Source organism: Castanea sativa, chromosome 4 (genome assembly GCF_040712315.1).
Source record: "Castanea sativa cultivar Marrone di Chiusa Pesio chromosome 4, ASM4071231v1".
Taxonomy (NCBI): domain Eukaryota; kingdom Viridiplantae; phylum Streptophyta; class Magnoliopsida; order Fagales; family Fagaceae; genus Castanea; species Castanea sativa.
In genome coordinates, this window is record NC_134016.1 from 36,246,649 (window position 1) to 36,274,144 (window position 27,496).

The window sequence follows — 27,496 nt, forward strand, 5'->3', positions numbered from 1 at the left end:
GCCAAAAATAGATTGATTATTGATAATATACTTGTTGCATTTGAGTCACTAAACAGTATGAAAAATATGATTTCAGGAAAGACAGGGTACATGCCAATTAAGCTCAATATGAGCAAAGCATATGCTTGGGTGGAATGGGGGTACCTTGAGAACGTCATGAGGAAAATGGGCTTCAATGAGAGGTGGATTGGACTGATTATGGTGTGTGTAAAAACAATCACTTACGCCATCATGGTCAATGGTGAACCTCAAGGATTAATCCATCCCACTAGAGGAATTCGCCAAGGAGACCCATTATCTCCTTTCCTCTTCTTCCTATGCACGAAAGGTCTTCATGGTCTCATCCAACATGCAGCAAGTGTGGGGGAGATTAAAGGCTTCTCTCTTTGCTGGAGAGGTCCAGCACTAACCCATCTTTTGTATGCAGATGACAGCTTCCTTTTTTGTAGGGCAACGGGAGATGAATGCAGGAAAATCATGGAGATCCTTGAGACATATGAAGGGGAATCAGGCCAAAAAGTGAACAAGAACAAAACAATCATATTCTTTAGTAAATCAAACGATGAAGCAACCAAACAAGAAATCAAGGATGCCTTGGGTCTATAAGAAATTGTACACTTTGAACAATACCTTGGACTGCCATCCTTGGTGGATAGGAGGAAGAAGGAAATGTTCAATTTTATTAAAGAAAAAGTATGGCGTAAGTTACAAGGATGGGAAGGAAAGCTCGTCTCAAGCCGGTTGTGAAGTACTCATAAAAGCTGTCATTCAAGTCATTCCTACATATGCTATGGGATGCTTCAAATTGCCATTGGGTCTTTGCCATGAAATTGAAACCATGATCAAGAAATTTTGGTGGAGTCAAAGAGGGGATAAAAGGAAGATACATTGGTTGAAGTGGGATGAATTAACAAAATCAAAATTGGAGAGAGGTATGGGATTTAGAGACATAGCCATGTTTAATGATTCCTTGTTGGCGAAACAAGCTTGGAGACTCTTGGAAAACCCCGAGTCATTGTTTTACAAAGTCTTCAAAGCATGTTTCTTTCCAAATTGTACAATCATGGAGGCGAAACACACAAGTGGTGGTTCACATGCTTGGAATAGCATATTACATGGCAGGGATGTTTTACTTAGGGGATGTCGATGGAGGATTGGGAATGGCAAGGCAGTGAGCATATGGCAACACCATTGGTTACCAAGGAAAAATCCACCACAAGTTCTTTCACCTATGGTGGAGACATTAGGAGATGCGAAAGTGGCAATATTGATTGACGAAACTACAAGGCAGTGGAACCATGAGATGATAGACGACATCTTCACCCCTGTGGAAGTAGATTTGATCAAAGCCATCCCACTCTCACGGTTTGAGGCAGAGGATAGTCTGTTTTGGTCATTCACAAACAACGGCATTTACACCTCTAAGTCCGAGTATAGATTCCTGAAAGCGGAAGAGCAAACCGAGTTAGATGAAGACTATGAAGCACGGGTGCGGGTGCGGGTACGGGTACGGGTGCGGGTACGGGTGCGGGACTCGGCAATTTTTGAAAAAGGTGGGTACGGGTGCGGCGGGACTCGGCAATTAAAAAATTATAAAAAATATTTTTATTTATATTTTCTATATATTTTTACTATTAAAATATTCTTAAAAAACATATTACTAATTTACTATGCCTTGATTCACAAAACAAAGAAAGAAAAAAGCAAGAAACACAAAACACGACACAAAACCAAAAAGAAAACACAAAAAAAGCAACAAATATTCAAAATAAAATTAAGGAATGATAGATTTAGGGTTTTTGGGTCTCATTTAGAGCTGTTTTTGGCTGTTGCAGCATGATTAGAGGCCTGTTTCGGCCGTTTCGGTCGCCGGCCGATACATCCCGATACGGCCGAAACATGCCAATTCTGGCCGAATCGGCCCGAATCTTCTCGAATCGGCGCCGCGTCGGCGCGAGTCGGCTGGAAAAAAAAGGACAACACGTGGCCGACGCGGCATCGACGCGCGAGCAGCGGCGTCCCTCGCGCGTCGCCGCGTCGCGCCACGTCCGTGCTTCCTAGATGAAGAGCAGAGGGTGAATGACAAACATCTGTGGAGGACACTTTGGTCTATGCAAGTTCCTAACAAAATTAAAAATCTGGTGTGTAGGGCATGCTGCAACTCACTGCCAACCAAAGAGAATTTGGTGTGTCGAACTATTATCGATAACCCAATCTGTGATCAATGCAAGCAGGTACCAGAATCATCACTCCATGCTCTGTGGTCATGTGGAGAATTAGATGCGATGTGGGATGATGACACGTAGTGGCAATGCCGAAGAAATCGCACCTTTATATGGACTTCAAGGAATTATTATCGTGGCTCATCACTAACCAGCAGAACCTGGAGCTATTCTCTACTTCGGCTTCGCTAATCTGGACTCAGAGGAACCAGGTACGCTTGAACAAACCCAGCATCAGCTCTCATTTGCTTGCTGCAACGGCAAAAGAGCATGTTGCCGAGTTTGCACAAACTGTACCTATGCCACCTTATCCTCGGCTTGCAGCCACTGCCACTCAGACTAGGTGGCGTCCTCCAACAAAAGGAATGGTGAAAATTAACTGTGATGGGGCTACATTCAGAGATTAAAAAAAAAAAGTCAGGCATTGGTGTGGTGATCCGAGACGATAACGGCATGGTTTTGGCTTCAATGTCCAAGCAACTACCACAGCTGTACACGGCCTTGGAGATTGAGGCAATGGTAGCTTCAACAGCATTGTCCTTTGCATCACAGATGGGCTCTCATCGTGCTATTTTGGAGTCTGACTCATTGGTGTTAGCCACGGCATTGATAAATAATAGCACTTATCTTTCCTCGGACAGTTTGCTAATGGAGGATATTAAATACATGCTCTTTGTATTTCAGATTTTTCGGTGTAGATGGAAGATGTTCCACTGCCCTTACTTTCTATAGTCCTAGATGACATTGCTGGATTTTCTTAATAAAGCTTGACGTGCTTAATCTAAAAAAAAAGGATAAAACTTCTCTCTAAAAAAAAAAAAGGATAAAACTTGCAATTGAAAGTTCATAAAATGCAAAATCTATAAATTTGGATGAAATCTTAATGATTTCATATTTAGTAAATTGTGATAAGACCAAATCAAATAGAAAAATGTTATGTCCATAATATGTTCACAACAAATTCTAAGTGGCCGGTTCTTACAGGTTGTTATTAGTGAGGCAAAAAAATAAATTTAATGATTAATCACCTATGATTTGTTGTGAAAATATTGTGGACATAGCACTTCTCGACCAAATAAGATAAATTATAATTTTTCCAAAGAAGAAGAAGAAGGGGGAAAAAAAAGAATACACCAAGAACTTGTCAAATCCGAAACCCCAAAAACGTGCAAGACTGTGAAGATACTAAGTAAAGAGAAATGTTATGTCCACAACATTTTCACAACAAATCCTATGTGGCAAGTTGTTAGGGGTTGTATTGGTGGGGTAGAAAAATAATTACAATGGTAAGTTCAAATTAGAACCAATAATAACTAACTACCTATGTTTTGTTGTGAAATGTTATGAATGTAACACATTTCCTAAACAAATGGTTGGCTTGCTAAAAAACACATAGAAGCACCTTAACTTTGAAGTAGCTCAAATGTGCAATAAAAAATGTAAAAGGGTCCTCTTACGCTCCGTTTGTTTGGATGTAAAATATTTTCACATTTTACAATGTTTGTTTTGCGGCAAAATATTTGATCAAAAGTAAAATATTTTTAGTCGACCAAATCAACCTAGGCAAATTTGTGTAAAATATTTTACACTTGAAATTTCGGTAAAATATTTTACATTTTTTCTCTCCCTCTTGCTCGATAACTTTGACACTTTCTCCCTCTCACGCTCCCTCTCTCTCTCAGATTTATCTCCATAACCCAGGTTACCCAGCCACCTCTGATCCCTCTATCCCACCACTAGCAAGCTCTAATCGGCACCACCAGCTAGCTCTAGGCTCCGCCGGTGCCGCCTATCACCAACTCCTCATCACTCACGCTCAATTGCCAAGGAAGACAAATTCGTACCGGTACTAAACTTCACGCAGAACGCAGTTCCTTCACCACACTTCAGAGAAAAATTTGGCCATTGATGCTAAACTTCATCTACTGATGCTATGACTTGATGTTAAACTTCATATGGTAACTATGGTTGTTGAATGGTTGATGTGCAAACTTTGTGAGAGTGACAGAGATCTACAAGAGACTAGATTTTTTTTATTGTGTTTGTTTAGATCTAGAGAGAGAGAGATTTAATCTGGGAAGCACGGGTGTGGCGTTTGGGCCGCCGCACCCGCGTCAGACGCGGGGACACGCAGGCGACGCCGCTGCCTGCGCGTCCATGCCGCGTCGGGCATTAAAAATATCAATTTTTCGACCCGATTCGGGCCGACGCGTGCTAAATCGGGCTGATTCGCACCAATTCGACCCGAATTGGTCCGTATTGGCGCAAACCAATACCGGCGAAATCGGCCGATACCGGCCGAAATTCAAAAAAAAAAAAAAAGGTGCAAACGCACCGTTTGGAAAAAACCAAGACCCAACCCTCTCCCTCTTCATTTTTCTTGCGCCTCTCTCCCACTCTCTGCCTTCACTCTTCAGCTAAGCTCTCCCCCATTCTCTGTATTCTAGTTATTATTTACTATTGCTCTTAAATTTAGTATATATTTATATAATGTGAAAAAAGTATGTTTAGCAATATATTAACAATATAAATAAAAATATTTTTAATAATTTTTTAATCGCCGCACCCCGCCGCACCCGCACCCTACTTTTTCAAAAATTGCCGAGTCCTATACCCGCTCCCGCACTCAAACCTGAATCTCAAAACGCACCCGTGCTTCATAGGATTTAATTAAGAGACTTTTTGACTACATTTAGGACTAAAAACGAGTGGGGCATGACTACCATTAGAGGACCTTCTGCTTAAGTAATTGCATATTAGACACATGGCATATAATGCTCTCTTTTTGAGATATACTCTTATTGTGTTTGTGTGGCCCATCAATGACTGCACATTTGGAAAGACACCTTTGGAAAGAAAAACGTGTGGAGGAAAATTAAAAAAAAAAAAAAGGTTTAATGCTCATATACTGTGGATTGTTGGTGGTTTATGGTCAGATTTTTAGGTGGTGATTGGGATTTTGTGATGGTGGTGGCTGTCTTTTCTCTCTCTTCTAGATCTGATTTTTTCAGGTGGCTTAATGGTTTATGCTCATTTAGTGGTGGGGGTGGAGGTGGTTGGTGGTGGCTTTTGCTCATTTGGGGGTAGGTGGTGATGATTTACATTTTCATGTGTTTTGGTATTCCAAACACTTAAAAAAAAATTTGGTAAAATTTTTTACATGTAAAATATTTTACATTTGAAATTATTTTACATTGAAACAAATAGAGCATATTCAAATGAATCTATTAAATTTAAATATTATAAATTAAAAAATATATTTGAATGTCATGTTATTTAAAATTTTAAATAATATAAAATTATGCTAGATACCATTAAAAAGAGAAGTGTTATGTCCACAATATTTTCATAACAAGTCCTATATGACAAGTTGTTAGGGATTGTATTGGTATGGTAGAAAAGTAATTTCAATGGTAGGTTCAAATTAGAACTAATAACAACTAACCACCTATATTTGGTTGTGAAATGTTGCGGGCGTAATACATCTCCTAAACAAATGGTTAGCTTACTAAAAAACACATAGAAGCACCTTAACTTTGAAGTAGCTCAAGTGTGCAATAAATGTAAAAGGATCCTCTTAGATTCAAATGAATCTATTAAAATTAAATATTATAAATTAAAAATATATATTTAAATGTCATGTTATTTAAAATTTTAAATAGTATAAAATCATGCCGGATACCATTAAAAAAACATATTTTATATGAAATGATTGAACACAAGTTAACATTTGTGATTATAGTTTGAAATAAAAATGTCAAGAGTTTTGTAGGAACCAATATCTCCTAATGTTTCTAAAGAAAATGTTCAAGATTCATATTTTCCCTTCCTTAATTATCAAATTATATAAATTAAATAAGAATAAAATATAGTCAAAGCTCCTAAGATTTTGGCTAATACCTGCCAACTTTTAAGGAAAATTTTGAGTTTAAGAATTAAGTTAGTTAGTTTTAAAATATATTGGACTCGTTGGGCCAAATATAGGCGTTAACTGTATTTTACCCGATAAATAATAATAAAGTTAAAGTGCAAATTGCACATTTTAAGTTTTCAGTTTTCTAATTTTACTTTTGTTCAATTGAACCTTCTAAGTTTCAAAATGATTTAATTTAGATAGTTTGTCCAATTTCGTTAAAATAAATTGTTATTAAGTATGCAATTAACTAATTGGAAAAAATGTTTTTTTTTTAAATTCTTATATAAAAAATCTATAAAATATTTTTATTAATTTTATAGATTTTTTTCTTGTAAAAATATTTTTTTCAAAGGGTCATGTTAATATGTGTCATTAGAGCATGTGTTAATAATCCATTTTAAGAAAATTTTGACACCATTTTTATGAGAAATGGAAAAAACTGTCAAAATATTAATTGATTTTCTTTTTCTTTTTCTCTTAAAATTTTTATTTAAATAGCTATTCACCAATACTCTAAGAGCATCTATTAGTAATTCTTTTTTTTTTAAGGAAATTTTTTTAATAAAATTGGATAGAAAGTCTGAATTTTTTTTTTTTTTTTTGTAAAAAAAAAAAAGCCTGAATTAAGTAAATTTAAAATTCAGAGCACTTAATTTAAGCAAAACAAAATTAGATGACTGCGATGAAGTTTAGTCAGGTCCAATAATTTGAGTTGAAAGTGACGCCGGTGATGTGACAAACATAGTGAATAAATTTATGTTTGACATTTGAAGACGCACTTTCGTACTCCACCACCTCCTTCATAGTTGGGAGGCAGAGAATTGAGAAGAGAGAAAAGAAGAAAAAAAAAAAAAATGGTGGATGACGATCTGGTTTTGGTTCGTGAAGATCCAAAAGAATGTGAACAAATCCCATCCTTGAAAAAAATCCAATTGAAAGAATGGTCCATGGTGGTGATCAGAGACTCTCCCACCAACGATGATTGCTCCATCTTCCCACCAATCAACCATGAAAATCTCCCCATTTCTGAGCAACACCCATTTTCACCTCCATCATCTTCATCGTCATCGTCTTCTCCATCTTCATCATCACCACCACCGAACCCATTTTCGTCATCTTCATCGTTGTCATCCTCGCCGTCCGATTCCACTGCCTCGGACCCACAACCAGCTCCGCCGCCGTCCGATTCCCAGGTGGAACGAGCCGGCGAGGTGACGAGGTGGATTGGGGTTGGGCTCGAGGTCATACGTTGTAAGGTTTTTGCGTTGGTTTCCTCGTTCCGAAATCATGATGCCGCCACCAAAGGGGCATTCTGGTCATTTAGCCCCGTCGCCGCGGCGGCGGCGGCGGCGGTGTTTTGGATGTTATTCGTGGAGGCTCGGCAGCGGCGGAGACGAATGGAGAGTAAGGGTCGTTTGATGCAGGCCATTAGGGAGAAAGATGAGGTTGGTTTTTAATTGATTGTGTAGTGTTTGTTGTAATGCTTGTGTTAATTTTGTTATGATAGAAGTTTTTAGTTGTTCATGGAAATTCCAACTAGGAAAAAATTGGTGGTATTACTAATTGTTCAGAAAATTAGATTAGCCAGAATCTTTGGGCTTAATCATGTTAATGTGAAATGTGAGCTTGTTTGTCTGGTTTAGTGCTGCATAGGGCCTTTGATCAGAAATCCAAAGACCTTAAACCTTGTCATTAGGGTTCATATATATACTATAATTTAATTGTTACAGAAAATGAGTAGATACTTTCTCAAAAAAAGAAAAGAAAATGAGTAGATAGATTTGAACTTGGTTATCCTTATAAAGGAACCGAAACAATGTCACTAAGCTACACAACTTTTGTCATTAGAGTTGACGAGTTTGACTAGTGTGCATATATATGTAATTGTTATAGTAAATGAATAGAGGAACTTGAACCTGGTTCTTTTTTTTTTTTTTTAATCCGAAACAATGCCACTGAGCTACACGACTTTTGTGATTAGGATTATGTTTGGATACCGCTTATTTACTGAAAACTGAAAACTTATTTCTGAAATCACTGTAGCAAAATAATTTTTAAAGGTTTGAATAGTGCTGTGGGACTCAAATTTACCTAAAAATCTGTGAAAAAGTGAGTTTAGTAATATGTGAACAGTACCCATGGGACCCCCTAAAAAAAATGCTGAACGAGCAGATTGGGCAAAACGCCCAATCCAAATGCACGCTAGAGTTGATAAGTTTGGCTAGTGTGCCAAATGGGTGTCTCTTTAGCGTGAGGGCTTCTAAGTTCTAACTTCTAACTGGTATTTGTATCTTCAATCATGACCTTCATCTCTTTGATTGTCAATGCAACAAGCTGATTATTAACTTTTTCGTTTTGGATAAGTAGCTGAACTATTAACTTGTTTATTAGATTCTCCTTTTTTTGTATTTTTTCCCTTGTACTTAAGTTTGGCTTTGATAATTTTGCAGAAGATTACACAACTGATGCACCAAATTGCTCAAATGAATGAAGTTCTGGTAGCCCGTCACAGAGATCTGACATCAAAAATGTCTAAGTAATTGCAAAAGGGACGCCATATGATAGCAACTATCACATTTGACATAACAACTTTCAAGCATTGAGGCTTAAAATTGACATTAACTAAATTGATTGATGCTGTGCTTTCACATGTGCTGCTCAAATCCTGGTTGCAGTTCCTGTGTCATATCCAAACACCACTGCCTTTTCAAGTGGAAGAACATAATGATTGATTACTCAACACTCATGAAACCACAATTTGAACTCTGCAAACTCCATGGATTCTGGAGCATGTGACTGACTAATGGACCAGCATCTCTGAGCATTCGAATGAACTTCAGATTTCCCATACTCTTCATGATTTGATGTGGCCAAGTAATAGTTTGGGTCTTTGTTTTTTGATAATGGAAGTGCCAAGTCCAGTAGATTAATGTAGTTTCTTGATTTTGTATAAAGATTAGTTAAATGTCTTAGGTTATTTTTTTGTACCCGCTTTCCTATGTGCCTTGTTGACAAATATTTGTGACGCATGTGTTGCACTTCTGATTTGAACCTATGAAGAAGCTTGTTCATCTATTTTTTTCTCCTCTTATTATTATTATTATTATCTTGAAAATAATGCATGGACTTTTAAAGATCCCAGCTATTTAATAAATGGAGTGTGGTCCCAATTTTTTACTACATCTTTGGACAAAAAGTCTGTCCAAATTGAGCCAATTGGCAATATGTCTACAACTCCACAAGATACCACCTCGTTTTGGATTCATTTTGCAGGCAGATCCCAAGACCGTAGAGCATCTTTTAATGGCACATTCACAAACATCCAATTTTTCATTAAGGCACTTGGCAATTGACTTTTAACAAAGCTGGCCTCACGGATCACGTTATTACAACCTCATCAAAGATGTATCGTCTAACATACAATGGTGAAACCTTCAACTCTTGCACCAAATTTGCTTAAACGAATTAAAGTGCTGCAACATTGAGACAGAAAGTTTTCTTCTTTTCCTTTTGATGTGTCAGTACTAAATTTTGATTTGATCATTTGAAGCAAAATATTCACCTCTGCACCTAATAGCTTTAATGAATCAAGTGCTACATGCCCTTCACAGAACTATAAGAACTGGTTAGACAAAGGTGGTCCATTAGATTACATTTTTATATGAAGCACAAGGTTTTGACATAAGTGATGACATCTTTATTGTATATTTTATACTCAGATCTTAATACTTTACAGGGTAATTGAAGTATGCTTCTCTAGGTGTCCATAAAGTTCTCTTTATTTATTTACGGTGAAAACATCATTTTGATCTCTACATTTTGAGGTTACAGTTAATTTAGTCCCCACATTTTGGGAGCAATTAATTTGGTCCATGCTATTTTCAAGTCACAATCAATTTGGTCCCTATTGTTAGATGACTAATGCAATTTGCTTAGATGACAGACGGAATGACAGACGGAATGCATACATGGCATAAATTAAATTAAAATATAAATAGTTCTTCCATGTCAACCCTTCCACGTCAGCTTCCACTACTACTAATCCCACTCCACGTGACTCTCACATGACCCAATTATCATCAACACCCTCCTCACTAGTCAGACAATTCAAACCTGATTGAATTCAAAACCCCCAAAATGAAATTCCAAATCCCAACCCACAATGAACATGAACTCCTTCTTCAAAGCCACATTTCTTCTCACCTGATCCCCAAGATGAAAGCTCTTCTCATCTCGCCAATTCCACTCTCATCTCGCCGACTCCATTGCCGATTCCCATTCAAGCTCCTGACCCTCAAAAGAGATGAAGAAACAGAGAACCCAAACGTCAACGACAAACCCAAACAACTGGGTAGTTGTTATGTGTACTTTCTTTATGAATTTTAAGAATAAGTATTTCATAATATTATCCCACTTATAATGGGTTTGTGACATATTGTTAATTAGAATGATATGTGTGTCACCATGTTTGTTCATATACATGGTAGCTAATTAAGCTTTTATTTGGAGGCTTTTGTAGAAGCAATCGAGTTGAATTTTGTGAAATCTTAATTGAAGTGGACCAATAATTATGCTTGTTAAGTTGATGAGAAAGAAAAGAAAATAAACTACCATAAACTACTATAAAGTACACCACATTTCCGTAAAAAAATTCAAACAAATGTGGCAGAAATTTTAAAACTTCAACAACTTGAAAGATCACCATTACCCAATAGTTGTGTTCCTCAAATTTTGATTTGTCTTTTCACAAGTAACTGGCTCTTTAAAGAGCAAAGAAATCAAGGTATGGACATGGGTGAGTTAAAGAGTCATTCATCAATGGTTTCGGTCTGGAATCACTGGAGTTTGCGAGATGAGAGTAGAATCGGTGAGAAGAGATTAAGCTTTGATTGTGGGGATTAGGCAAGAAGAGATGTGGCTGTCTAGAAGGATTTCATCATGGGTTAGGGTTTGAAATTTAATTTTTGGGGATTTTGAATTCAATTAGGTCTGATATATCTGATTAGTGAGGAGGGTGGTGATGATAAGTGGGTTATGTGAGAGTCATGTGGGTTTAGTAGTAGGGGAAGCTGATGTGGAAAGGTTGACGTTGAAGGACTATTTATATTTTAATTTAATTTATGTCACGTGTGTATTTCATTAGCCACCTAAGTAGATTAAGTTAGTTATCTAATGGTAGGGACCAAATTGAATGTGACTTAAAAATAGAAAAGACCAAATTGATTGCTCTAAAAATGTAGGGACCAAATTGACCGTGACCCTAAAATGTAAAGACCAAAATAATGTTTTCGCCTTTATTTATTTAGAGAAACAAATACACACAAGGGAGAGGGAGAGGGAGAGGGAGAGGGAGAGGGAAAGAGATTTTAACACAAAGGCATACTACAACTCCACTCAAAAGTCATGGTAACTTTTAAGAAAGGGTAGGACAAGTTATACTACACACAACATACTCTCCTAAGTAATTTTGGACAATTACTCATTCTTTTTTATTTTTTAGAAACAAACACACACACAGACAGAAATGAGAATTCAACAAAATTTGCATTTATATTAAAGTATTAGTTCATTAAATTAGCCAATAGAGTAAATGCATATATTAATTATCTATTGTTGTACATTAATTATTTATATTAAATGAATTTATATGATTATTTCTATAAACTCTATATACAAATAATTTTTAGTTGAAATAATAATAATAAATTTAGAATATGACATTCTTACTCACATTTAGTTGCTTTTACAACAATTGTCACAAAAGCCATAAAAAAAATTAAATATTTATGAATTCACTAAAATTAATCTTAATTATTTAAATTTCCTAACTATTTTGTGTGTGTGTTCGCGTGTGTGTATGTGTGTGCGCGGAACTAACACTCTAGTATGTATTTTATGTAATTATAAAAATTACTAATATAATAAATATGTTTATTTTGTTATATTAATTATTTTAAGTATAATGAAATTTTAATATAATTTTTCTAAGATTTATATGAGAAACAATTGGTTTTTTTATGTGAGAAATAATTGATTCGATATATGGCATTTTTATTCAAATTTAGTTGTTTTTGCAACAATTGAAACCATGTCCGACAAAAAGGGCAAATTTTTTTTAGTAATGCACAATCAAGCATTTTTTGGTATGCATGAAATATGCCTATCTATATTAGTTACTATATTATGCAATTTTCAATTTGTAACACACACACACACATAGTATGATCAAATCACTGTACTACTCTTAGTATATTTTTATTTTTTCTATATATAAAATAACTAAAATATTACAATTTTTTACAATGACTAGTAAGGGTTGCACGTGCAAGGCATGTGCTGGCCCTTGAGTGAAAAATTTTAATATAGATTTTTTTTTTTTTTTTGAAGTATCAAACTATGTATTTGAATTTGGAATAGTTATTTAACATATGTCTATCTTTTTAGTATGATAATTTCTTAGAAGAGGGTATTTGGTATCAAATGATATCATGTCAGCAGTATCAAAATCTAATAAGTGTGAGACATGTCAGCAAAAAATAACTAACCCACTAACAATTGAAAGACATGTGTTAGTAGGTAGTAATTGTTTCACACATGTCTCTTGTTTATTAGATTTTGATACGGATAACGTGATATCATTTGATACAAAGTACTCTTTCATTTCTTGGAACCTATTTACTAAAGAAAATATCTACTCAAAAAAAATTCTACTAAGAATGATAACAAATGTCGTTATCTTCCAACAATTAATAACTAAGTTTTGATAAAAAATTGTCACAATATTTAAATTTTCGCAATAAATTTAAATTAATATGTTACAATGAATATTTTGTTATTCATACTTCCTTCTTTATCATTTTATTTTATGAGCCTAACTACGATGCTTAGCTTATTTAAATTTTAATGAACACCTTTTTAAGAAAGAAAACAAATAAAAAAATAATGAATAAAATAACAAAAGACATATGTCATTGAAGTTTCTATTAGACAAAATTATAAATCTAGAAGATTTAAACTACTAATAAATTAGTGTTCTCTAGGTAACAAATAGATTACCATACATCACCATTTTTACTTTTTAAGTATGACTAACACATAATACTCAAAATACACGAAGAAAATTTTTGAGACATTAAAATTTAGTGAGGCATTTTAGATATTGCACAATGAAATATTTTAGGAATTCTAAGATTTGTTAGGGTTTAACTAGGAGAGTAACAATAAGATCTATATACTTGTCTACAAAATATAAAGGAGGAAATTATTCAATTTTAAAGTTGGGGGATAAAACTATCCAAACATAAAAGGGGAAAGTACTTTTTTCCATTATTCTTTTTTGTCGGTAAAACTATGTGCTTTTTACTTTAAACAATGTCTTAAAAAAAAAAAGTCAGCCTAAGAAAACTGTTCTTAAAACTATGAATTTTGGCTCAACAAATTGGCTAAACAAGAAAAAAAAAAAAAGTCAAGAAAACAATAAATGTCACAATATTTTTTCAGTACCTTTATTTTAGCTATGGTAGGCCCTGATATGATATTTTATAATTTTATTTTAGAGTAATACTATATCAACAATAATTTCACAATAAATTCTAGGTAATAAATTGTTATTGGTTTTTAATTGGGACAACCAATTTAAACTATGCATTAAAAAAAACCAACAGAAGAAAATTGTGCATGAAACAGTGAATTTTTGCTCACTAAATTTGACTAAACCAAAAAAGAAGTCTAGGAATACAACAAAATGTAACAATATTTTCACAATACTTTTATTTTTCAGCCATGATAAGTTTTGGTCTAATATATTATTATTTATTTTAGAGAAATGCTATCTTCATAATATTTTTATAACAAATTCTAGTTGGCAAGTTGTTACCGATTTTAAAATGGACCCACGACTGATATCATTTTTTTATTTACCAATAGTATCTTACCTATGATTTGTTGTGAAATTAATGTGAAAATGTTGTAGACTTAGTATTTTTTTTATTTGATCTATAAGAAACTGAGATCTTAACAATTGTGAAAATATTGTGATAACAAGTGTTAAAGCACTTTCACAAAACATTTATTTGCACTTGTGGTTGGTCAGAGTATCATATTTTATTATTTTATTTCAACCTATAAGAAATTGACACCTCAATAATTGTGAAAATTTTGTGAAATTTTGTGTCAGTATAATATGCAAGCTCATATAAATATTTTTTTTTCTAAAAGAGCACAAACCGATGACTAAAAAAAAATAATAAATAAATATATAAAAAAGCCAATGAAGTGATGAACAATACATATTGAACAAACCAAAAAGTACTATAGCTTTTACACATTCACAAAACAAGCATTACAACATTTCTACAAAATATTTATTTTGTGATTGGTCACAGTCTCATATTTTATTTCGACCTATAAAAAATTGACACCTTAATAATTGTGAAAATATTGTGAAATTTGTTGTATCAATATAACAATATATATGTCAACTCATATTAATATTAAAAAAAGAAAAAAGCACAAACTGAATGACTAAAAAAAAAAGAAAAGAGGAAGGCACTGTAGCTACAGTGACAATTAAACAAACCAAAGAATCACTGTAGCGACCGTGGATTTGTGCATTTGCGCTTTTTATATATAGAAATTTATTAAAATATGCAATTTTTAATTTGTAAACACACACATATGTATAATATGATCAAATCATTGTACTACTTTTAGTGTATTTTTATTTTGTTTATATATAAAATAACTAAAAGATTACAATTTCTTACTATGAAACTTATTGAAATGTCTTTTTTATACATTGATAGTTGGGATGGGATCTGAATCTTAATTGTTTCTATTAGAAATTGAGATACTAATTAGTTAAGTTACAAGATTTTTTGTAAAACTTATCGAAATATTGAAGCTCTTTAAGCTTTTCATGAACCAATGAAGCTGATCAGGAGATCTGAGAGTTCTGATACTCTTAACATGTTATATTACTTGATCCAATGGAGCTGGTTCTAGCATTTTATAAGGTTGTGATACATCATACATTATTTTTGAGCCCTAGTTTGATATGCTCTTATCTACAGATTCTTTGCATGTTTAGCACTTCTGCAGACCCTTTAGGTCAATGACAAGATAGATTTGGCCTATTCTCACTTGATTCCTTTGTTTTTTAATTAACTAGTTGTTAACCCGTGTTATGCACGAAAACTTACTTATTTATGAGGTAAACTAAAGTACTTTTATAAAAAATTTAAGAAACTACACCATTGCATGATTTGCTCTTGTATGACTTCAATTTGTTTTACAATTTGATGAAAAAGTTATTGCTTGAACGTGCAATAACTTACAAAAAATTTTGTCAGACTGTTTCAAATACTACCAAAAAAAAAACTCAAAATTCAAATATTAAAACTTCTGAAAAACCAAAAAATATTAAAGAATCAGATGATTCACTGCTTAAAAATTATTAAAACAAAGCAAAATATATGTCTAAACAATAGAGAAATCTAAGAGAAATGAGGGTTACATTCGAAAGAATAATTTCAATTATTGCAAACTTTTTTATCTTATTAAAAACGACTAAAGAAAGTTTGGTGGTCTATGTACGAAAATTACTTTTTAAAAAATATATGAAAAACTATAAAATAAATTTTTTTTTTTAACAAAGTAAAAGAGAATAAAATAACATTAGAAGAACTCGTACCTCTATTCAGTTTTAAAAAAAATATTGAGGTTTGCTTTGCTTTTTGTGGTGTTTAGTACGGGAGAATCCACATTAGTCCTGGCATCCAAATTCCTGGGAATGTAATTCCTTGCAATCTGAATGCCTAAGAATGTAATTATTCATGTGTTTGATTTTATTGAGAATCTCTTAAAATTTCTAGGAATGTGAAATGATAATATTTGGTTTATTATCAGGAATCTTAAATGAATTATTTATTTTTCTCATGTTATCCTTAGACTTGAATATGAACTACCAAGTCCTTTAAAAAAAAAAAAAATCTTCCTATAAATAAATCATGAAGAACAAAAAATTAATTATTAATTATGACAAATTCATTAAAACTATAGTATAATATTTCAAAATGACAAGTACAATTCAAAAATTACTATTTAATTTGTTGAGCAACACACACACAACAGTAAAAGTGAATATCTAGTAATGATAGAGGGTTCCCATCAAAGTTTTTTTTTTTCCACACATGAAACCTAAATAGAACTTTGTTAAAGAATACATCAACAGAGTTGTCTATCCTATTTATATTATTTTGGCGGGAAAAAGATAAAAACAAGAAAAAAGATATTGATGATTAGTTTTATATTTTATCTTAATTACTTAAATAATAAGGAAAAATGGTTAGATTAGTCAATTTATAAAAAATACAATTTCCTTTAAACTTGGAAATCTAGATATCCATCTATTTTAAAGGGAATCTACATTCCTACTGAGAAGAGTTTAGAGGAGGAATCCAGATTCCCCTGGCATCTGATTCCCTAACGTGATTTGTAACCAAATACGAAAATTTTTAAACATTCTTGATAATTCTAAAACATTACCCATACCAAATGCCACATTATAGTGTTCATGATTAACCTCGCAAATTTGGAGATAAATTATCAATGTTTGAGTTTGAGTTTGAGTTTGAATTTAAGTTTAAGTTAGACTTGCTAGAAAGATAAAGTTTCATTTCTTGTTAAGTTTGGATTATACAAAAATAATTTTGTTTTAAAAAAAAAAATTATAATGATGAGCTTGAGTTGGACTTGTTAGAGAGATAGAATTTCCTCCTTGTTAAGTTTGGACTAAACCAAAATAATTTTATTTAAATAAAATGATAATTTTATTTAAAATATTGTGCTAATGTGAAAAATTATAAAAGTTTCAAAAGTTTTGGTTATATATATATTTGGATTGAAAAGCTTGCCGTCAAACTTCTCAATAAACCCTTTTGATGCATGTCTCACCTCCGAAAAAGCAAGAGACATGAGAAACAGTAATCTCTTTTATTCAGAACAATTCAACTATTGAGTTCAACTTAATACTGAGCAATGGAAACAATAAATACATAATATAACCAAGAGAAACTATGCAAGCAGTTCATGCCAATACTAAAAATTCTATGAAGTTTAGAGAGCAGACATTGTTTATGGCCCAAAAACATGGTTATGAACTTAAGGGAATTATGTACCGGAAGACTTATGAGAATTTCCAAATGCTTTCTCCTCAGAATAGAATATCAGGGGCTGTAATGCCAATACTGATACAATCAAAGACCATGAATTGCAACCAAATTTTACAAATAAGACTTCATACCAGCAGGTTGGAGAGTATTAAATCATTCATCTACTCCATTGTAAAGAGGATCAAAACTGATACTTACAACTATTTCTTGTTCACTCCTGTTCTATTTTCAAGCCAGAAAGGAAGAGAGAAGAACAAAATATATAATACCTGCCTTTATCAGCTTTGTCTCCACATAAAACAGAGAGGACGCTAAAATCAGACAAAAACATAACAGAAGCCAAAGTAACATTCCCATTAAAATGAACCACTTATATTCAAAATCCATGTGGCACGGGTCAGATGTCTTGGAGTCCAATGTGTTAACACATATTTGAAGGATCTATCAAGAAACCAGTAGAAAATAATAAATCCTTTCTGAGTTGCAGATTAAATTACTTGTTACCATGCAAGCAGTTTCTAGCCCACATCCACTTCTTTCTGTACTTAAGAATTTGCTTTTGAGTTGGATGCAGGTATACGGAACAAAGATTAGTGTGTAGTCACAAATGAATTTAATAGGGATAATTCTCAATTAGAAGTACTCAGTTTGGCATAGGATGTAATCAGGGTCATAATGTCATACATAAGACAAAGAAAAAATAACTTCAACAATGTTAGAATTTAAATGGTAAAGATCCACTTCCTAGATTTGCTACAGTTAAATTTTCCGTCTGTAAGACACAAAAACCAAATGTTGAAGATCTCCTAGGGTTCAGCAACTACAGAGCAAATAGCTGCATCTAGGAGCAAGATACTAAGAACCTTCATGGATGTTAGATCACTATAAAAATTATTTACTTCTAAATAAGACACCCCTGCAGTTGAAAGCTATCTCATTCCATTGAAAAGCATCTTTGAAGTTGGGGATGGGAGTGTCAGATATGTCACATGCAGAGACTACAAGAGAAGAGCCTTGGCATATCTCAACAGCTCCCCAGTTCCAACTATGTACATCAATATCATAGGACTTAAGAGATTCTCCCTTGCTTCCTCTTGATTAAAACAATCAGTCTACTAGCCCAATAAAACAGATATTGAACTAAAATATTCATGTATACTTTTAAATAAAAATGAGCAAAATACATTAATGGTTCTTGCCAGGGAAAAAAAATTGAAACAGGCAGTACATTGCAAATCAAAAAGAAGAATTTAAGTTTAGAAAAGAATTCTATGCTATGGTTCCTGACAACAGTACCAACATAACAAACAAAAACACTTAGACATGGAATGTTATCAAATTTAATTTTGCTTTTTAAACTAAGGAATTACATAATTACCTACCAATTATCACACTCTGAAGATGTTTTACTCGCTAGCTCTGTGATTTACTGCTTCCCTGCACAGGGTGCCTCCGAATATCAAACTGGTCCACAACCTCCAAAGGAGCAACTGTCTCATTCCTGATCCTCTTGATCTTAGGACTCAACAATCCCCTATGCCTAAACCCATACAGCTTCAGCACCTGGTTATCCGCAAAATTAAATGCCCTCTCCATGCTACTCAAGCACCTCTCAACTGGATAATCCCCATAGCTACCACAAGGCTTGCAACCAACAAAATGGGTCACGAATGGCCACCTCTCGTCCCCCAATCCCGGATGATACTTCTCAATCATCTCCTCATACCTATCCACCAATCCCGCCCAATACCCGTGCAAATAATACGAATTCTCCAGAAACACCTTGTCCATCCACCGATCCTTCTTCGAAAGCAACAAGTAAATCAATGCGGACTGATCGTCCGCCTCAAAAGCCGGCCTCCCCTTCAAATTTGCCGTCAAAATCTTCCCAGCCTCCTCCCGAACCGGCCCTTTAGGTCCCATTGGCGCCCAATCATCAAGCAAATCCAAGGACCATTGGCAATTCCTAAACAAGAAACTACCCGTATTCAAAGCAATCCAACTCTTCTGCTCAAACATCAAATCCGGGTACCCATGAACAACCAAATTATAATTATCATACTTAGAAACTGGAATCTCGAAAACCATATCTGTAAAAAGCGCATCACTATCCATCCACCAAATCCACTCCACCTCAGGATGAGACAACATTAACCGCCGAAGCAACGGCAATTTAGCCCAATACCCAGCTAATTCCTTATCCAAATGAGCCAAATTATAAACAATCTCAATCCCATGAAGTCTACAATAGTCAATCTTATTCTTAATAGCTTTCAACAAGTAATGGTCACCAATTGGGTTATCACAAGGTTTAGGAGGAGACCCAGTAACGAGCAAGATACGAGGCTTACCGTTAATATGGTTAGGGAACTCAGGGTTTTGATCTAACCAGGTTTTGCGGTCTTGGTCCCAGGTAGAGATCTTGGGTCCGAGAGCGAAGGTGTCGTTTACGCTGAAGAAGGTTTCGGGTTCGTTGACCGGGTCAGACGGGTCGGAGTCGGACCGGATCTCGGCGAGGATGCGGTTGGTTTCTTCGATGACGTTCTGGTTCATTGCGTCATCGCCGGAGGAGCCGAGGTTGCCGATGCCGATGGTGCCACGGAGTACGAGGATGGTGACGAAACCACATAGAATGGTGATCTTTATGTTGTTGAAGGTCTTGTGGAGCTGTCTGCCACGTGGCAACAGCGTACTACTGCGCCCTCTTCCTCCGTTCGCGGTGGTTGTCGGTAGCCCACCACCCGGTCCTCCTCCGCCGCTGCTTCTCTTCTGAGTTATGTTCTCTTGTCCCATGATGTCTCTCTCTCTCTCTCTCTCACACACACACACGCACTCTCTGCGTCTCAAATCTAAAAATGTGTTTCTTTCTTTTGGGTGTTTTTTGTTTTTTGCGTAGGTAAGGTTGTATCTGTGGGAAGAGATCTACAGAATTCTATAAATCAATGTGTAAATTTTTGTTGTGAGGGAGAGAAGGAGAGTGAGAGAGGGAAAATGGGGAGAGAAGTGAAAGAGGGCAGAGGCAGAGGAAGATGGATGGGATGGGAGGAGTGAGTTCATGACTTCATGGTGGGGGGTGAGGTAGATGGTGAGGAAGACATGCTTGTAAATTGTAATGCACCGACTTGTACTACTTGGGTATTACTATATTTTATTCATTGATTTGGAGGTGAGGAGATATTATGCGCAATGTTTTGTAATTATATGTTGATCCGGAGTTGGATGATTGAATCCTCCATTATTAGCGTTTCTTGTACTGTACACAAGGACATCTTTTATTATTATAATTATTTTATGTCATAAGGTAAGTTTTTTTTTTTTTTTTGAGAAGATGTCATAAGGTAAGTTAATTAATTATCCAACCCCTAGGTACCAAGACCTCATGACATTTATGAGGTCTTGGTTTCAAAAAATGTAGCTAATATTTTTGGGTCACTTTTAAATGATTCCTTCCTAGGGTTATTAAAGTTTAATAAGTTTTTTATTTTTATTTTTTTGCTATCAAGGACTAGTTGGTTTTTGTTGTGGATACAACATCGACAAGTTGATATGGGTGATATGAGTGCTTGGTAGCCTTGTCCATGGGTTGAACCAAAGTCAATTTGGAGCTCAAATTGAAATTGAACCTAGCCACATTGGGTGGATAACATAAAAAACCACCATCGACAACAAACTATTATGATCTCGAACATGCAATCATCCATGTGTGGAGGTTGAATGTAGTTGAAGTCGACAATGATGGATGACGAAAGGCAACAGGTCTCCGTCTAATTTAGGTAGAGTTCATTAGATTTCTACTTGGTCTGGAAGCCCTTTGAGATCTCTGACACTTGGTTCGGTTATGTCATATTCCAATATGGGAAAATTGATGCTTGAATTTAAAGGATCGGTCCTTGAGACCTTAAATCCACTGTCAACCGCCTCTTGCTATAAAAAATAGTTGTATCTCAGTGGGGATAAAACCACTGAGTTGGGTTCTTGATAAATGCATATGCTTGGAGCTGGGGTTGAACTTTGTCTACGATGATGATAGCTAGAATATCCACTCTAAAGTAGAGCTAGGTTGCTCAAGCTTAGATTGGACAGGGAGATGAGAAGGAGATATTGAGTGATTGGGTGATAGAGTAAATGAGAAATTTTGAAAGTAATGCTTATTTAAGGGGAATTTGTAAACGAAATTTTAAACCCTCTCAATCCTTGGATTAAATTTCCTCATGAAATTTATAATTTTTTCCTTTGACAAAACAAACAATGAAGTTCATTTGATAAAAATTTAAATTCTATCAATCCGCTAAATTTTGCCTACAAATTATTTATTCAAACACATTAATTTCATCATATGTTTGATTAATTATACAATTTATTAACTTATGTACAATTTTTAAGCTATAGAACTTTTTTTTTTTATCAATGCTATCAATTCCATTATGCTATGGCTGAAATGATTAAAAAAATTTATTCCGGTTAGTTAACAGGTATAAATTACACCTCTCTTCTATCTTGTTTTAGATTTCAGTCCATTCTAGTTGATTCTGCCCATTTTGGTTCATTCCACTAAATTCTAGTTAGCAGGTTCATTCCACTAAATTCTAGTTAGCAAAGTGATTTTAGCCTGTACATAAACAAATCATTATTATTTTTATTACTTTACTCACATATGACATATTATTATTATTTTTCATTATAATTATGTTTTCCTTGTTTTCTTTACTTATATATGACATGATTTTTCATTAAGAAAATGTATATTATTTTATTTTGATTTATTTTGTTATATATACATATGTGTTTGTGTATATTGTAAGGACCAAAAATTCTGTTAGCCCAAGCCTACTTAAAATAGTGAGTTTGCAGAGTTCAACTTAAGCCCAAATTAATAAATTTGTTAGAGAGGGAATTAAACAACAAGAGAGGGCTTGGCACGAGGATGAGATTAAGGGAGGAATGCCTTGTTTTATAAAATATGTAGGTCAGTACATTAATACAAGCTTGTCCAAGGAGGCCAAAGTTACATAAAGAAATACACTATTCATGTTCTTCTCTCTATGATCTTTTTACAATGATTTTTTTTTTGGTCCCAAAAATCCCTTTCTTTGAAAGCCTTCTTTTCCTTATATACTCTCCCCTACTTCACATCTTGGCCATCCATCCCTTCCTAACCAGCCTCCTCTTATGACACTTGTCTCATTCTCCATTTGAAGAAAGTGGTGGAAGGAGTCTGCTTAGCTGTGACTTGCACTGTTCATGTCACTTTCTCATTAATGCGGCTGATAAAGCTATTGCCCACCATTTAATGCGGCTAGGAGGTTAGATGCAGGACATTCACTGCAGAGGCTACAGGCTACCCCAAACTAGAAACTCTCCCTATGATCTCTGATTCCCACTTGGTACGCGTCAGAGTCCTTTTGACTTACCTCTTCACCTCCCCGAGCAACCCTCTTCTTCGGGCCCATGGCCTTATCACCCCACACTGCAACTCTTAAACTTTATCCTCGATCCTCGGGTACACACACACACACACACATAACTTTAATGATAACCTTGAAACGATATGTCAAAATAAACTGATACCAAAATATTATATTTCAATGAATGAATCATTACAACCACTTAAATGGAATTGAAAACTTTGATTTTTACACTTTTTTCCCCAAAATCCAATAAAAAAATATAAAAAATATGCCAAAGGAGTACCCATTTGTGATATTTAGAGGCTTTTTTTTTATATTTACCAAAATACAAAAAGGGTAAAAATATTATTTTGGTCCCTAAATTTTACTAAAAGTTTGTTTTTTATCTCTAAACTTTAAGAAGTTCATTTTTCGTCTTCAAACTATTGAAAAATTCATTTTACATTTCTAAACTATTGAAAATGTTTTATTTATGTACTTAAACTTTACTAAAAATTTGTTTTCTATCTCTAAATTTTTGAAAAGGGTTCTATTTTCATCCCTATTTTTGCCTAAATTATTGGGAAAAAAAAACTCTTTACAAAGTTTATGAATGAAAAAAGAACTTTTTAAAGTTTAGGAATTAAAAATAATTTTTTGATAAAGTTCAAGAATCAAAATAGTATATTATCCAAATTAAAAAAATTAAAAAAATTAAAAACAACACCAACAACATTTGGCCTTTTAAGTTTTAATTACATCTAGCCCCATCTTATCTAGAGTAGCTTGTTCAATGAGCAAATCAAAAAAAGAAAGAGTCCACGAAAAGCAGATGTATACGTAGTAACCTTAAGGTAGATTTCTTTTTTCTTTTTTTAATTTTTTTTTTAATGATATTCAAAGTGTGTTGTCTGTCTCTTATGTCAACGGACCCTCCGCTGTCTCCGGACTGTTTTGCACTTTGCACAGCTCAGCTTTTCACGCGTCAAATTTATGTTCATACTTTGTGACTTTAGAAGAAAAAGATAAAGCAAGAAACCAACCAACCCGTTCTTCTTAGTACCACGTGTTTTTGTTTATGACTTTTGTTAATCCGCGTCCAAGTGCATTTCAGGCATCTGTTAAGCGGGAATCCAGTATATCTCAATGTATTGAGAAGTGATAAAAAATAAGAGATAATAATAAAAAATAAATATCTCTTTAACTTAAAGCCTTCTTTTATTTTCAATGAAAAATCTTATAAGGAGAGGATTTTGCATTTTTCTGTATTTTGTAGTATAAAAAATGAGATAAAGGAAATTTTTTTTTCTTATTTAGCTTAATGTGAGATAAAATTGTTTTATGCTAGAAATTTATGAAAAACAACTTTATCTTATGTGAAACTAAAAAAGAAAAATAATTCTATTTCACACGAAACTAAATAAGAAAAGTTAATAGATAATTTTTTTAACTCATTTTAAAGTCGCTACCAAATACTGGAAAATGAAATAATATTTCAAAAAAATACTTTTTGTGAAATAATTTATTTTTTCAGAAAATGTTAATGTCGAAACAAATAGAATGTTGTGCAACTATCTAAAAGAAGCAAATCAATTATTATATGGGTAATTACATTTTATTATCCTAAACTATACCTCAAATTACACTTTGCACCATAAATTTTCAGAATACACGATTAGCACCCTCAACTATAACTTGTGTTATACCATGCACCCCACCTTTCAATTCTACCATCATCTTGGGCATAAATCTCAATCACATGCGAATTAAGTGACTCCATAAAGACCCAAATGGTTCATGTGATTTGCATGTGAATGAGTTTTTCATCCACAATAATAGCTGAATTGATGGCGGGGTGCAAAATATAACACTAGTTATAGTTTAGGGTGCTAATCGTGCACTCTAACAATTTATATTGTAAAGTGTAGTCGGAAGTATAATTTAAGGAGATAAAATACAATTTTCTCATTACTATAAAAACCATAAGAGCATTAGCATTGGGGAGGGGGAGGGGGGTGTAAAACCCCCCATAAATTGCTATTTTAGCATCAAATACACCCAAAACCCACTTTTTCCAGGTGTGTATTTCTAAAAAAAATTTGTCAACTTGCTATAATAAGTTGTTACTTATACAACTTATTGCAGCTTGTTGGTAAACTTAAAATTATTATTTTATTTTCCTTTCTCTCTCACTTCACTAACTCTATATTTTTCTCTCTCCTTCAATTCGAGAGCTCAAGTCTTAAGTTCTCAACATTTCAACTCTCTCTCTCTTTCTCTTCTCTCTTAGACTCACCCATTTTCTCTTTCAATTTCTCTATTTTTTTTACTCTCTCTCTCTCTGATCTGTGGTGGTGGAGGCGTTCTTGTGGTGGAGATGTCGTGGGAAGTGGGGAGATGTGATGGTCATGGTACCGTGGAGGTCATGGGTTGTGGATTTTGTGGGTTGTGAGTTTTGGTGGATCTTGCGATGGTGGGTTTTGGTCTATGGTGTGATGGATTGTGGTGGTGAGTTTGCGGCGGTGGTATCATAGTGGTTGTGGTTTTTTTTATATTTGATTTCTGGTATGGGTATGTGATGATGGTGGTTGTTGTTGGTCATAATTGTTTTTGTGACTATGGTGGCGGTGGCTATTGCGGTTGTTTTATTTTTTTGGCTATGTGATTTGATTTGTGAGTGAAGAGAGAGACATTGATATGAAATGAGAGAGATGGTGAAGAAGAGAGAGAAAGAGAGTGAAATTAAAAAAAAAAAAATAGAATGGTGTTAAATATGATATGAAAAATTAGAATTAAGACGTTGAAAAAATTGTAAAATAATATTGTAAAATATATAAAATAACTTTTTACGGTAAAATAAGTTTTTTTTACACTCCTTTGTGAATGCTCTAATCACACTATACTTCACACTCTTTTAATTTAACCTTAGTTTATAAGTTGTAGTTGAGCAGCTTGAGCTACATCAACCTCACGCAAGCTTTCAAGTACGTAGTGGTCACTCTCCAATGATGCTCTACATTGACATGTGCGTTTCCAATGTGGGTGAGACAATAGTAGGCCAAGGGACCCACAAGATCCCATCTCCATTGCTGTCTCACTCTTTGCCCATGTGCCATGCCCAAATTTGAGCACTCTGTCTTTCTCTGATGCTAACTTCTAATTCGCCGGCCTAATTTTCAATCAAAGGTCTTATAGTCTTTGCTCTAACTTCTAATACTACTGCCTCATTTTCAATCAAAAGTCTCATAGTCTTTGTTCTAACTTCTAATACTACTATTCAGCAAAAAAAAACTTCTAATACTACTATTTAAATAATTGAGTAGAATTTGCTTGGACTGTTTGATTATTTACTTGCTAGAGTGTTTGTTCGTAGATGTCACTCCACTGAAACTGTGATAGCAAACTTGCGAGGACAGCCAATGTTTTATTATTTTTTAAGTACAATCAGATCATACATAGAGCATTGCAAAATAATCAAATTCAGTTTCTATGTTATAGCAAAATCTTGAACTTATACAAATATGATCTATCAACTAGTATTTACCTATGTTATTCAAAGTGAAACAATAAAGGTAAAATTTGCTAGACAGTACTTTTTAAAGAAAATTTTAGGAAAATGGTATACGACTGAAGTTATTTAGTTATGTAGATTTTTTTGAAACTCGAGTTCCAACCTAAAATCAAGTTTATCAAACTGAGTTTCAATTTTTTATATAACATCAGATTGCTACGTAACCTAAACTAATTGAAACTCTGTTTTGATAAACTTGATTTTGGATTGGAACTCAAGTTTGACAAATTTGAGTTCCAAAAAGATTTTACATAACTAAATAACTTTGCCCTCATGCTATCCACCTAAAATTTTCCTAAACTCGTACTATTCAGCCAATTTTGCCAACAATAAACCAACCCATCAAACTAGACTAACAGTACACTATGTTTAGTTGCACTATAAGGGGAGGGAAAACAAAGGATTATTGTTAGATTTCATTACGTTGTTATTGTGATAGCTAATTTCCAAGGAAGCGCATGTTTTAGAATTTTTAAATAAGATCAGATCATAGAAAAAGCAGAGAAAAATAATCACTCATTTTTAATGGTTGAATCTAGAACTTAAGTGTACGTTGACCTCATTTTTTGCACATCTTTGGGCCTATGAAAATACTTATCTCAAAAAATAGTCAAAGCCATTTATAGCCAAAGGCCCAATAATAAAACCCACAGCCCAAGGAAATCAACATTTGGAATTAATCTAAAATTGGGCCGCGAAATTCCACATAAAAGGTCTTTGTAACCCATAAACTTCCCCCACCAATTTTGGGGAGGTCAGTATGTGAGATTGGCTAATCTTGGCCCCAAGCAATCAGCCCCAAGTATCACTAATATGGGCAGCAAATTCACAAGGCCATCTAATGAGATTGGCTAACTTGGGCCCACTAAGTTAACTTGGTCTGCCAAGGCCCACGGCTGGATCAAGATCAAAATTGATTAAAATGCTTCCTTTCATTATTAAAATGTTTTTTTTTTTTTTTTTCAATAAGGAAAGTTTCATAAGGGAGTATGGGTAGGCTACCATGAGACGAAAGATCTTCTACGAGAATAAAGACAGTCCTAAATGAGCTTGGAACACCTGCTGGTTCTTTGGACCCGAACTTGATGCCATGTGTATATACAGGAGCTTATAAAAACAAAACTATTTATGTTGAACAAATAAGCTTTACTTGATACTACCTTTCTCTTCCATTAAACAAGAACCAATCACCATTAAATAAGCTTTACTTGATACTCCCTTTCTCTTCC

General features: G+C 34.1%; 2 protein-coding genes across 2 annotated transcripts; one reads left to right on the forward strand and one right to left on the reverse strand.

Annotated features, from left to right (window-relative positions):
* Positions 1-6,913: 6,913 nt before the first annotated feature.
* On the forward strand, positions 6,914-9,217 carry LOC142631572 (uncharacterized). Its single transcript, XM_075805767.1, has 2 exons — positions 6,914-7,583; positions 8,589-9,217. Exons 1-2 carry the CDS (start codon positions 6,993-6,995, stop codon positions 8,676-8,678), a joined length of 681 nt encoding a protein of 226 aa, XP_075661882.1. The 5' UTR covers positions 6,914-6,992; the 3' UTR covers positions 8,679-9,217.
* A 9,227-nt stretch (positions 9,218-18,444) lies between these two features.
* On the reverse strand, positions 18,445-20,497 carry LOC142631571 (putative xyloglucan 6-xylosyltransferase 5). Its single transcript, XM_075805766.1, has one exon. It carries the CDS (start codon positions 20,100-20,102, stop codon positions 18,723-18,725), a length of 1,380 nt encoding a protein of 459 aa, XP_075661881.1. The 5' UTR covers positions 20,103-20,497; the 3' UTR covers positions 18,445-18,722.
* Between the last annotated feature and the right edge of the window lie 6,999 nt (positions 20,498-27,496).

Excerpts from the sequence above, each read along its gene's own strand:
- LOC142631572 (XM_075805767.1), top strand. The coding sequence starts at position 6,993 with ATGGTGGATGACGATCTGGTTTTGGTTCGTGAAGATCCAAAAGAATGT. Across the intron at positions 7,584-8,588 it reads CCATTAGGGAGAAAGATGAG|AAGATTACACAACTGATGCA; the intron begins GTTGGTTTTTAA and ends ATAATTTTGCAG.
- LOC142631571 (XM_075805766.1), bottom strand. The coding sequence starts at position 20,102 with ATGGGACAAGAGAACATAACTCAGAAGAGAAGCAGCGGCGGAGGAGGA.